General features: G+C 39.8%; 1 protein-coding gene across 19 annotated transcripts in view; it reads left to right on the top strand.

Moving 5' to 3' along the window:
* Tomosyn (syntaxin-binding protein tomosyn) overlaps nt 1–11,875 on the top strand; it is a 73,528-nt gene extending 61,653 nt beyond the window's left edge. For 16 of the 19 annotated variants that reach the window (XM_022799526.2, XM_022799524.2, XM_022799525.2 and 13 more), the window contains one exon: nt 1,917–5,730. In XM_022799526.2, coding sequence (XP_022655261.1) covers nt 1,917–2,054 — 138 coding nt within the window. In that variant the 3' untranslated portion in view covers nt 2,055–5,730. Of the gene's footprint in view, nt 1–1,916; nt 7,673–8,629 lie in introns of those variants that run through there. The other 3 variants (XM_086983299.1, XM_086983300.1, XM_086983305.1) reach the window with 3 other exon arrangements.
* The last annotated feature ends 1,115 nt before the right edge of the window (nt 11,876–12,990 follow it).

Here is a 12,990-nt window from a genome sequence, read left to right as displayed (position 1 = left end):
TCAGTAGGTTCAATTAGGCCATGAAGTTTCGCTGAAGAACTGATCTGTGCCCTTTCTGTGTGGACTTCACTTTGTCATTTATGCCATTATTGCAGCCATTGATAATGGCAGTCTTGTATACGGGTTCGCATTTAGGTCCGCCGCTGGCGCATGGATAGCCTTATCAGCACATTCGAATCATCATACCAGTTGCTGTCAAGCGTCTTTCACGAGCGCTTAAGACTGCCTTCAAAGCACGACCTCCTACAGTAGACTTTGAAATCCAGAAATATACAGTTGAGATTCACCGATTGTTGTTAACCTCTTTGTGTGGTGGTGAGCACTACTTTGAGCCACTCAACAGTGGCAATTGCTCATCATGGGACATTGTATTCAGTCGAACATGAAGACTGTTGTGTGTTATAACTAAAGAGACGGTACATTTCGGACGTCGCTTTGGCAATATCAGGAGTTTTCCTAATAAGAGACTTTTACCTTTGGCCATCGTGAGCATTTCTTTACTATCTACACTATATGTCAATGGCCTCGGTTTGAATGTTTTCGTAACTCGAGCATGGCTCGCTACGTCTGGTCCAAACGAATCTCTAAATTTCAAGATCGACAAAGTACGACAAGTTTGCTATATGGCATCGTTTTCCCGTTGAAACATCAAGCATCGAAACGATAAGTCAGTCGAATTCGTCTATATGGAATAACTCATCTCCAGTGCTTTAGGCTAGTTTGAGGATTCTTCGTTTCGCAGCTTGAAAGCATTCTTAGTTGAGGAAATTAACCCGAAAAATTTGTAATTTCTAAAAATTTCTGCGCCTGCAGTGTGTTTAATTTTGTTAATCAAAAATAGACTATTGGAATTAGAAAGTGATAAGCCCCTGCTTGGCGTTATGGCTGGATGAAGGAAAATCAAACAATAAGACTTGTTCGACTCAAATGCACCTTCACCCTTGGTGATATTGTTCTGACTATATACACGAAACAGTCTACTGCAAACCTGGCCGCTTACCTTCGATCCACGCTACTACGCCACACGAAAACGAAAACGAGTCGTATCTCAGTGTTCAATCGAACTAACTGGACCCCATTTGCAATTCCTAATCAAGATTCTGAGCAAAATTATGTCAATTATAGGTACGTGTCGCAACATTGCTATCGTACGCGTAATTTATGACGCGTAAATCATAGTCGATAATTATGTCTAATTAAAAAGCCATCATTACTTTTCCTTCTTACATACATTTCTTCATTATTAAAATTTAGCCTGTATACGCAAGTAGTTCTCGGTAACATACATTTGTGGCTCAGTAAAGGCACAGTTCATAGACCGTGTATAGATACTCGAAACGGTATATCATTGTAACGGTGGCGCCAGAAAATGGCTTATTGCGATGACAAACGTTTACACCAGCGCTCGGATTAATTGCAACATCTAGTCAGTACAGGTCTATGTATGCATTTCAAAGATCAGACGTCTTTGACCATCCAGAGCAAAGACTACCCCTTACACATACGTTGCAATAAATTATTTTGCTCTAAAAACATTATTTCAACATAGACATTATTGGGATCGTTTGAGCATTTTTATGCGACACAGTTATTAAGAAAATTTAGTTGTATTTATATATAAGATATGACGCCCATGCCTCGACGGACATATCAGCGTATTTGAAAGGATGCAGAAATATCTGTATACGCAACTTAACCAACGAGCATCGCTTGTGCTAAGCCTGATAAGTGAGGTTCACGATATTCAAACATGCCGAAAACACGTTAGTCAAGACAAATCGTTGGAATGATGTCCTAACAAACTGATAAATTCTATCGATTCTAATATTTTGTGGATTTGCACATAGTAATCAGATATAGGATTCTGACACATTTTATTCATCGTGATTCCTTTATTCTGTGGCCACACATCTTAGGCACTGGACGAACGGGGCCAGGCTCTATCGCAACTGGAGGAGCGTTCCGGACGGATGATGAACGAGGCCGAGATGTTTGCTAGCACTACTAGTCAACTGATGAACAAATACAAGGACAAGAAATGGTACCAATTTTGAGCTGAGCACTAACCATTTAGAACGGTGGTGTCGTCGAAGGACCTCGTTCCCTGACGTATCTCTTTGTATCGCCTGGAAAGGATTACACACCTACTAAGTGTACAAAGAGGTCACAAGCGCCTTGATTTTCACAAATCTAGCCAGCGAGAGTCCAACGAACCTATGCCTTTGTCGCAAGTAGTCGTTCATTCTACAATTATGACTACTTCTGTTAAAAGTTTCTGTAATGTATCGTTCACATAAACCGTACCTAGGCCACACTACCGCCTGATCCCTTTGGATGATGATACTTCATCGCTGATCAACAAATCTGTGGATAAGAAGAAAGACTGTCTGACAGTGATTGGCTTATTTCTTCCTCCGCTTCGCTCCTTATAAGCAGCATGAATATGAAGAGTAGCAGTCGCTAAATACACAACAACAACAGCAACAACGACGTTAATAATAACATAACATCAAACAAATGAGAAGGAACGGACAAGCACGAAGGCCATTGTTAGTGTGGCAAAGTTGAAAAATGGTCGACGACAACGACACAAACAAGTCGATCCACCCAAGCAATGAAGTAGGAGTGATGGTTTTTCTTACAGTCGAGTGAAAAGAAAAACAAACTGAAGCCAGAGCCGATAAACCTGACGCAAAGAGGGACAAACACACAGGCGACCTATACAAAAAGCGAAACATCATCAGCAAAACGTGTTGCCTAATTAACAATAAAATATTAACAAATATTTAAGTATCTGTATAACAAACATATGACTAGGCAGGTTATTGACAGGTAGCCAACAACAACCGACGACAACGACACCTTTGCAAACTATTGAAGTGCAACATGATTAACAAGTTAGCAGTGTCCTGCAGTAATAATAAATAACAGCTGTTAGTTTGATCGATTAATAATCGGATCCAGAGGACCGTCCTCGGTAAGGACCGTAGTATTTACGAGCTGAATCAAATCACCTAGCAGATACGTGACATAAAGCAACAAGTGATTCTATGATGATTACATAAAAATCATGACCGTAACGATTATTATATTAAAATTTCGACAGATCCTAGTATTGTTAAAATCATTATGGCGTCAATTTCGAGAAAACCATTTCTGAAAGGCTGATTCATCTACCAATCCGTTGATTTTCTACCATGAATATATATATATATATATATATATATATATATATATACATTTATGTATATGTATCACCATTATATAATATAAATGGATATATAACCATAATCATATGAGTATACTACGAAAAATATTCTACTATCATTAAAATATAGATAAAAATGAGAATAATTGTAATGGTGTGATAAGGGAATAGTAATAGTTTATTATCTAAGGTTGCTTTGGAAGGGGCATTGACACGCCGATTTGAAGGGCTCGGGCCGTCAGTGGCGATTAAACTATGGGAATGAATAACTAACGATGATAGTTATAGAGAAACCATGCTAACAGAACCTAGCTAATGTTTACTATAAAATATTTAATAACAACGATAATAATAATAATAATAAATGTTCATTAACTACATTGAGCCGGTAATTGTCTTGCTGGCTAGCTGGCTGGCTGGCCAGCGCACAAACGGACCCGGCCAAGCGAGAAGCGCCATGTGACAAGAGATAATCGCGCATAAGAAAAACAAGATCTTACACAGAAGTAATAGCATGTTGGTAAAACAAAAATGGCGAGTGCCAACATGCGCACAAGTTAGGTTATCAGACCGCAGCCAAACGAAAAGACATTGATACACACACGCACATGCAAACTTTACGCAGAGATGAAGCAGATTGCACGTGAGATACCGATAATTAATATTAAAGAAAAGCATGATTTCGTGATGGATTAATGCTACGTGCAGTCCGCAGACGCTGTGGAAGACCGCCGCTGATGATGAGAATGTTCAAGTGGCCCTTTATCCAGATGAACGACCAGTTCTCACGCGGCGAGTCGCACAGCCAGCATTCCTCAGCGTATTTTGAGTGGAGCTTACAGACTATTTACAATCTCCCCGTCAAAATAGATTGCGGACAGAGAAAAATACATAATATACTAATTAATGCTTTTATTATTACTGTTGTTGTTTTTGCTTTTTCCCCCCACATCCCCACAGACGGAACACCAGCCATACACAGCTCTATATTTATCCATCTAACCACATGAACATCTATCAGTGCATCCATATATATATATATGAGTATAACTTTTTTTTCTCTCAAACGATGAATTGACTGTAAAATGTGTAGATTAAGACAGAAATACAAAGACAGCCTAATAAACGGTTGACGATGGCAACGGTGAGAGCAGCAGCTACCAATATGCCTGCCTTCAATCAAACGCACGGACACAAGCAAGCGAGTGCAGAAGGCAACGTCTATAGGCTGCAAAGAGCCGAAACAAAATTGTGAAGGCGGAGCGTGGGAGGGTTTAACAACTTCTTCAACAACGTGGGAGGGTTCTTTCGCCTTATGCCTCTTCTAACCTATACATTTCCGACTGGCAGATAGTGGTAACGGAGCGATCATCCGCTTCGTCACCGTTGATCCGCTCAGGGGCAACTGGCGACGATGCTACAGAACATGAAGTCAATTGTGTTACTCTAAGCACTGACATAGAAATAGAGCGGGATCGAGTAGCGACAACGAACGAGAGTGAAACTGTTGCTCGACACTATCTCTGGTCTCCCCACTGGTCTTCTCGTTCGGCCACATATTCGTCCTTCGTTCTTCTTCAAAAAGAACGAACCGATCTAGTAGGAACATCAAATGCAGGGCATGTAGAAAACAAGCGCTCACTCACAAACATACACACAAACACATGGGAACAAATAACATTTAAATTATATCATTATTATATTGAAAATGTTAGCGATACACTAATGCGGACAGAATTAAGTACGATTATGAAGAATAAAAGAAACAGTAATAAGCGACAAAAATACACTTGCTTTTGAAGATGGCAAATCGAATATCTCGTTAGTGGTCCAAATAAATTATTTGGAGTCTCACATTGCCATACACTGAGACCCTCCGGTCAAAGGAGCCAAGATTAGAAGCATCTTGACGAATACCTCTACCAGCCGTGCGTTATCCGTTGACATCAGACAGACAGAAATAAGACGGTATTCACCGTAGGCAATGACCATTTAAGTCAGCGGGCTCTAACGACAAAAAATTAATCTACTCGTTTTGGAAGACTTGGATCGACCCTGTGAAAGCTGATCGAAACAAGAACTGGGCAAAGAACAGGCAATACTCTTGTAAAAGACGATTAGAAATGTACGGTTTTATGTTGTTATCACACTTCAGATGTTTATTAGTTAGCAGCACCCTTGTCACAGCCAGCACTGTTGCGGACAGGGGCAAACATTACGGAATATATATAGTTTGTGAACGTATGTAATAACGATTTCGGTTTTGTTCTTAAACTCTAAAAGAGTTTAAGAATAAGCGAATTTATAGTAAAAGAAAATACGACAGGTTAACCTGATGAAATGTAGAATTAATCAAATGTATTTATCTCTTCTTACAACAATATTTCCAGTTGATATTGCCGCTTATTAAGAACTGCAACTTCAAGGCGCAAAAATGGTCACAAAAAGTGTTCATGTCTATCTGGTCGGACGCGTTAAAATCTTCAATCTCACTTCCAATAAAAAAAACTGCATGTCCAGTCTATGGCCTCTTTTCCCTCCGTTCCACTAAAGGCTAGCAACATAAACATAATCATAGCCGTCTAACGTTCAAACAATGTGTAAGTTTAAATCGAGCCGATAAGCGTCGACGATGTGTAACTCCTGTTTGAGCGTGGTGTTCAAGAATATATATGGACGGATATGATTCCCGCCTGTCGAGAGTTTGCCACTCCGAAGATGGCGACGATTGCCAACGCATGAACTTGAGCACTCGCTTCGTTCAAAACAAAAATCGATATATTTACCCAATTCCGCATCTGAAGATTAGTTGTCTGTCTTCTAATTTACAAGTCGCGTGTTTTTACTCCGTGTTGTAGCTTGACGCCCTTCTAAGCGACGTTATGATGCCTCCTTATACTCCGGTCGACACCTCGGATATACACTTTATGCTGTTTTTTGTAATTAGTTGACTCCATGTGATGATCTCATAACTTTAAGCTGTATTATAGTCTACATTATGTATAGTAAGCAAAAACTTAACTAACAACAGAATGCAAGTATCTTACCAAGTTGTTCCTAGCATGCTAAGAACAACTTGGTAAGATACTTGCATTCTTGGATGGAATCTTATACTTTGGACAAAAAAAAATTTATGTCACTTTCAAAGTCGCTTGTATCATTCGATTCCATGCAGCCTTGTGCGCGTATTTTTACAATTATAGATATTAATTCTACGACTAATGAATATTACGAAATAAAGCCGTTTATGTTTTGGTCAAAGGGAAAACCTATGGCGCGTTTCGTCCACTTTTTCGCTCCGCAGTCATACTAGACGCGCGCCGCCATTTCAAATATTCAGTCAAATATGCATCGCGCTTGCATAGCCTGTCACTCGAACGCATTCTTCTTAAGCAGTTGCAGGTTTTCAAAGCAGAAGCTGCTGATCAGGGGTCTAATTTAGAATAGAGGTATTGATCGTTTAAGAATAGACCCAATATGACAACGATCTTGAATCGTTCGGATGGTTTCTAGTCAGTCTCGTATGGTCTCTCAATTAAAATGAAACATCCGTAAAATAATGTTAGTACCATGAGTTAATACGTCAACCAGCAGTCGATGCAGTGTGCTTCGTTACGCCCACTCACTATATCATACTAAATGAGCTCATTCGTACACCGCTATTTATACGAACTATTGAGGTACTACGCTTTGCCTCACGAGGATGCCGACCCGTGAACACATTAATACATGGCGAATAGGTCCGATGACAAGAAAAAAAACCTCGCCATTTTCGGGTACAAGGGCCATTTGGGCCTCTTTTAAGTAAGCCAGCATTAAGTATCTAGCCGATTAATTTATAAACTTGCTCATCTAACGTTTGACAAACGTTATTAATTACTTATTTTCCATTAATACTGCTTCTTCCGATATGAGATTTTTAACACCTTTGTGGGTCATACGAGCTAGCAATTTTAGCGGCAATAAAAGTATGTCACTGATAGATACAAACGGTTCTGCTTCATTGTTGAAAAAAGAAGACGTAACTGCGCTACACTATCTCGGCTATCACAGCGTTCGTTAAAGCGCCTTAGTTAAAGTAGATACTATTTTCAATATAATCATTCCACTGATCATCAGATCTGACTGATTACATCTACCATTGCTTTGCGTAATGCGCAACGGCTGTTAACGACAGAGACCGGCGAATTTCGGAGACGTACCGTCTCTCGAATCGTTAGTCCTCTTCATCGGCTCAGAATTAATCTGTCAGCTTTTTCGAGCCACGAACACGTCTTGGACGCAAAGCGCTATTATATGCATATATTTCGTGTATTTTATACAACAAATGTCTTACAAGTATCACGAATAGCCTTGATAACCGCCACAGTTATGTATCTTGAGAACCTCGCCCCTTGATCAGTGCAAAGTTGCATTTACTACAAAAACAAAAAAAAAAAAAAAGGAAACTTTTTTTGTATGTCCCATTAACCTACAAGTTTTCGCCACGCTAAGATATACCGCTGGAGATTACTATTCAGGCAAAAAATCATAAGTTGATGAGCCAATAAATTGACAACTGTGGGCTTTTGCGGTCAAGCGATCAATCTACGGGTGGCTAAACACGCATGCTTAAACGAACAAAAGTATAGACACAAATAAGCCAAAGCCATCCGAATTACTCTAAGAAAGCCATAGCAGCCTCGTGAGGGCTTACGTGATTATCTCGGTTATTCCACACGACCCGTACAGCAACGTGCCCGATTTGCTGCTCAACTATCTTCTTATGGTAGAGTCTCATCGATTGTACTTGATAAACCATAGTGTATTATTAATTGGCGGTACTGATTATCCAATTTGTATTACCGATGTTGCTATATAAATAGTAACTTTACAACATGACAATAGAACTCGCAGTTAAATAGAAGAGCAAGTAAGTGCTGAAGTAGTCAACGATGTTTATTGCTTCCTGTAGTGATATAAACAGATCCGGGCAGGTGAGATAAGAACGAGGTACGACCCTTTCAAGCAGGATTAGAGCCTTATCGATCAATCTATTACGTATGTTTGCATGCCCTTAGCGGCAGGCAAAGCATTTACATGTAAAAAAAAAAAGATCGAACCTCAGTTACATTTTTACTTCGCCTACTTCTCGAGAACTTGAGTAAAGCCCAAGTAATCAAATTGCAAATCGTTGTTGTACCTTTGATTTAGAAAGTGGTAGCCACTTGATTGGATACGTGAATATCCAGCTAGTTAATATGGCAGTAGCTCTAATTGATTTACTTAATACCGATCAAGGAAATGGAGTGAATACGATGCATCCTTAGGAGAAGATCTATGTAAATCCGTTACGAAATTAAATGTCAGTAATTACAATGACATCAGCTCAAATAAAAACAGCATAGTAATTCTATTTAGGAGACATAATTGTTGTTACAGACACAAGCAAATCGAAAAGCGAAACGTACCACCGTGTGACACCGTAAAATAAAGGTACGTGTCAATCTTAACTTTTTGTTATGAACTTTGTGCTCTTATCAAAAATGCTACAAAATATCCTAAGTTGATAGAAATGGTAACTATAAGGACGACAAACGTCAAACGCCGAAAACCTACGAAGGCTTACATACTGCAGAGGGCGTAACGGTGGATTGAGACGAAGTAAGTGAACGCAGTATTCTGTTGTTTTATTTTTTCTTTTCATCAATTCCATGTGCTTATTAATTAATCATCACAATGTACTTTCACTCCTTAGAGTCCTGCAGCGGCCATTTTATTACCACTGCTATTGCTAGCCGGATATATCTTGCAACACCCTGATCTTCTTGCCGCTATTAATGTTATACTTTCGAAACTAACGATTAATTGAATTGTTGTTTTACTTATCTGATTTCCAATTGTTATCGTATATAGATTCGAAGTAGACAACAACAATGGCCCATAATGTATTTATTGCTTAACAATTATCTACGTATTATTTGACAAAGAATAAAGTCAAGCCTTGAAACCCTAGTGTTTCTATTCGTTGTGGGTGTAATTTGTGTTTCCTCTCTACAACATGTTCTTGGCTAATTTGATCTATCTCATTTTATCATTATATTACAGTATATTCCCCATGTTCTAATTAAGCTTTTGGTAGAAAGCCCTTTATGACTGGCAAACGCCATTTTCTCTATCACACTGCCGGGGCTACTGCGCATAGTATTCGTATAGTTCTCCTACCATCGAATTGCGTCCCTACAAATGAGTTTTTATGATCAGTGTCGAATCCTCAGAAGGGTAGGCGACAGATATAGAACAAAAAAATATGAGCCCACGCTGGCTGCTGTATCCTCGAGGGCTCCCTAACCAAAAGACTGCATTGTTCCTTATCTCGCCCTTTCTTCGTTCCTTTTTCCTCTTTCCTCTTCTTTTTCTTCGTCTTCTGTTCTTCCTCGTAGAATAATAACTGTTCATTATTCTGCACGTTCGTGCATTTCGTGCTTCAACCTAAATCCGTTTCATTCCTACCCGACCAGCCCATACCAACAACGTACATCATGCAGGCGTATCGTACCGATACACATACGCCAATGACGTACGAACTCTAGTTGTGATTTTGGCTTATTAATACTATTGTGTTAGCAACTAAATGGAGTGTAGTTAATTGAGGAGAGACTAACCAGTAAAGGGAAATAGCGGTATTGCATATTCTGTCAATGCTGGACAGCTACGACAAGCAAGTTTCCAATCCTGCACAACTTTTCAAAAAATGACCGCAAGGTGGCGGGAGAGAGCTCGAACAGACTTCGTATTTTCAAGATTTGTTTGGTCATAGTATCGAGTATTCGTATACGAATCGCCCTACTGTGAGTACGTACGGCATGGGATGTCCCATACGGCAGAAAGGAACAAGCGCGCCTGGATAGTCCACAGACATATAGAGGAATAGAAGAGACGCTGAATAATGTCATTTGAACTAGACTGTGACAATTGTTGAAGTCTACTGTAGTTCAAGGTTTTCAGGATGAGTATGTTTACGCAGAGAGAAGGCAGTGCATGGTAGTATTATACAATTCGTCGTGAAAACAGAGCTGCGTATCGAGGACCTAGCCATTTCAGTGATCCTCAATCTAAGACCTTGTGTTTTTGTTCATTAATGTCCTTGTTATTAATGATTTCACCGACAAGAATCCAGCCCGCCTTGCCAGGAGACACAGAAGAATTCATCCGCCAATTGCTGCATAGTGAATCGATAGACATTTGCGTAGACACATATACACATGCGCTGCCCAACTCCTCATGAGAGACACGACAAAGAAACCGGACATAACATACGATACAATTGTAACCAAATCATGATTAAAAACTGGATATGGATGACACCATTTTGACGTCCATGAGTGTCTCGACGGCAGAGATGGAGACGGATAACATAGATATTTATAAGAGGCCGCTCAGTATCTACCTTGGGCCACACAAGCGTTTTTACTATGGCAGATGATGTTCCTTATCAGAAATAGTACCTCAATTTTGACCCACACGTATCAGGCTAAAAACATAGGCGGACCAAATACGAAGCAGAAGACGGCTGTCAATGAGGACAACGATGATGTAATGAAGTTTTTCACGAGACTGTATGTATAACAGTCAGCCGCTGAAACATATCCGAATTATTCATTTGCTGCTAATATAGAAGACGACGCTAGGCATAAAAAGGTTCAATCGTTGTTGGGCCTTCTCCAAGCCGAGACAGACGATGTGCATGCATATTGCTACTTTAGATAGAAGATCATATTGACATTTGTTGTCTTAGTTTTCAAAGGGCAGATGGTGCCATGAGTTTGCCTTCGATTAGGTCTGCCGCCCTTTCAATGACGACGACGTGTACACACACAGCTCAGGTAGGTTAGGTACTACTACAGCAGCAGGCGTCGCCTATCGTCTGGAAATCCTGAATCTGCTAATTAGGTGGCTTTTGGCACAAACCCTGACCATCGATTCCTAATTGCTGGAACTGAAAGACTGTTAACACGTGTTCTTTCGTGTGCTGTGTTGCATTGATACGCGCGTCACGACGGTCGACCGCTAGCTTAACGTACCGAACTCGAGATCACAAATAGAGCCCGTACGAAAATAGCGTGGTCGCTAGACTCGTATACGTTTTGTGGAGAGGTTTGTTGTTGGTCGGAGCGAGCTGATTTCGGTGCATGTGAACCCAAGGCAGGTTGACTGACTCGAGAAAGTTCCGGGCGTTAACATTCCCACTTTACCTTCGACAAACTTAAATGGAACTGGAAAATGAGACGTCTAGTAGCGATCAACAATTAATGATAACGACAACAATGCATTGGTTTGTACGTTCTTTGTAGAACTAAAAGAAAAATATTCATGTAATTATATGTATTTTAGAAGATGATAATATTAACAATGATAGCGACGGCGATAATAATAATATAACAGCAAAAACACGCACTGATGATATAATGACGATATTAATATGGAGGCCGATGAAGTGCTGATGGTGAAGAATACAACAGCAACAACAACAAAAACAACAATAATAGTACGACTACTATTAACGAAGTTAAGAATAAGTAAGAATATGAGAAACAAATACCTTTGTTGAGCTGAAAGCAAGAGAGAAAGAAAAAGATATTGGTAAGAAGAATAATCATTCTAATCGTGTATTCCTGATGGCAAGCAGTCGATTGTGATCACTATTATATATATATGACGACCATATAACACGATAAACATCTGTAAGCGCACGGTCTTACCATCTGGCTGGAAGTCCTGGAAAACGAACTGATAAATAGATAGACGAGTCACATGTGGTGTAGTCCTGCGCAAAGAAGACAACACGCAGGTTTAACGCAAAATGAGGCAGCAACGAAATGCCAGAAGACGATAAAATCGATTTAGTTGCAGCTCGACGAAACTAGTCTAAGCGACGAAAAAAGGTTGTCAAATACGCGGACATATAGAAAAATACGGTAATATGATTGAGCTGAACAGTACGCGACGCGCGTCTGAAACGATTAGAAGACAAGGCTTAAAACAGACTCTGATGTTGCATCAAAAGCGGAGAGAAGTACGCGCCATCAGACAGACAGTAGATCTTCTCTACTACTTGTCTGAGTAATAATAATCATTATATAAAATAGCAGAGCATAAATTAACTCTAATATATATAACTGCAGCTTATATAGCCATTCGGTGGCAACGATGACATTCTATTTGAAGGCGAAAGAGACCATGACCCGAAGGACCAAGGTATATAGACGAAAAAGTAAACATAAAAGCAACGTCCCACGGAAAAATCACCCGTTCTGTTTGGAGGGCCGGACAAAAAGCTAAGTAGCAGGGAGAAGGTTTCTTTTTCTTTCTAAGGGGTGTCGTACACATGCACTTGGTGTTTCATTTCGAGTCTGACATCTCTTGACGCGTGATACTGGTAATGCGCACCAGTGACTAGAGAATACATCGTACATGACAATTTTCGATAGTAGATACAAGTAACAAGTTAGTTTGGCTGCATACGATGAAAAAGGAAAGACACACTTACAGAAAAAAACAGGCTCCTTCTTGCATCTACACTACAGATAGTTGCGATGGTGGTAACAAGCAATCACACGCACACATTTACCCAAAACATAACGTTGACAAATACCTTGAGAAAACGTTGACAAACAAAATTATTGTCAATTCTGCTGAAGTTGACTGACTCTGTGACGACTGACTGGTTCTTCTATCCTCAGCAATGCGCTTATCTGTTATTTATTATAACTAACAAATAGTAATAACAATAGCTATATATA

Source organism: Varroa destructor, unplaced genomic scaffold (genome assembly GCF_002443255.2).
Source record: "Varroa destructor unplaced genomic scaffold, Vdes_3.0 BEIS01000003.1, whole genome shotgun sequence".
Classification (NCBI taxonomy): Eukaryota; Metazoa; Arthropoda; class Arachnida; order Mesostigmata; family Varroidae; genus Varroa; species Varroa destructor.
This window is presented reverse-complemented; position numbering and strand designations above follow the sequence as displayed.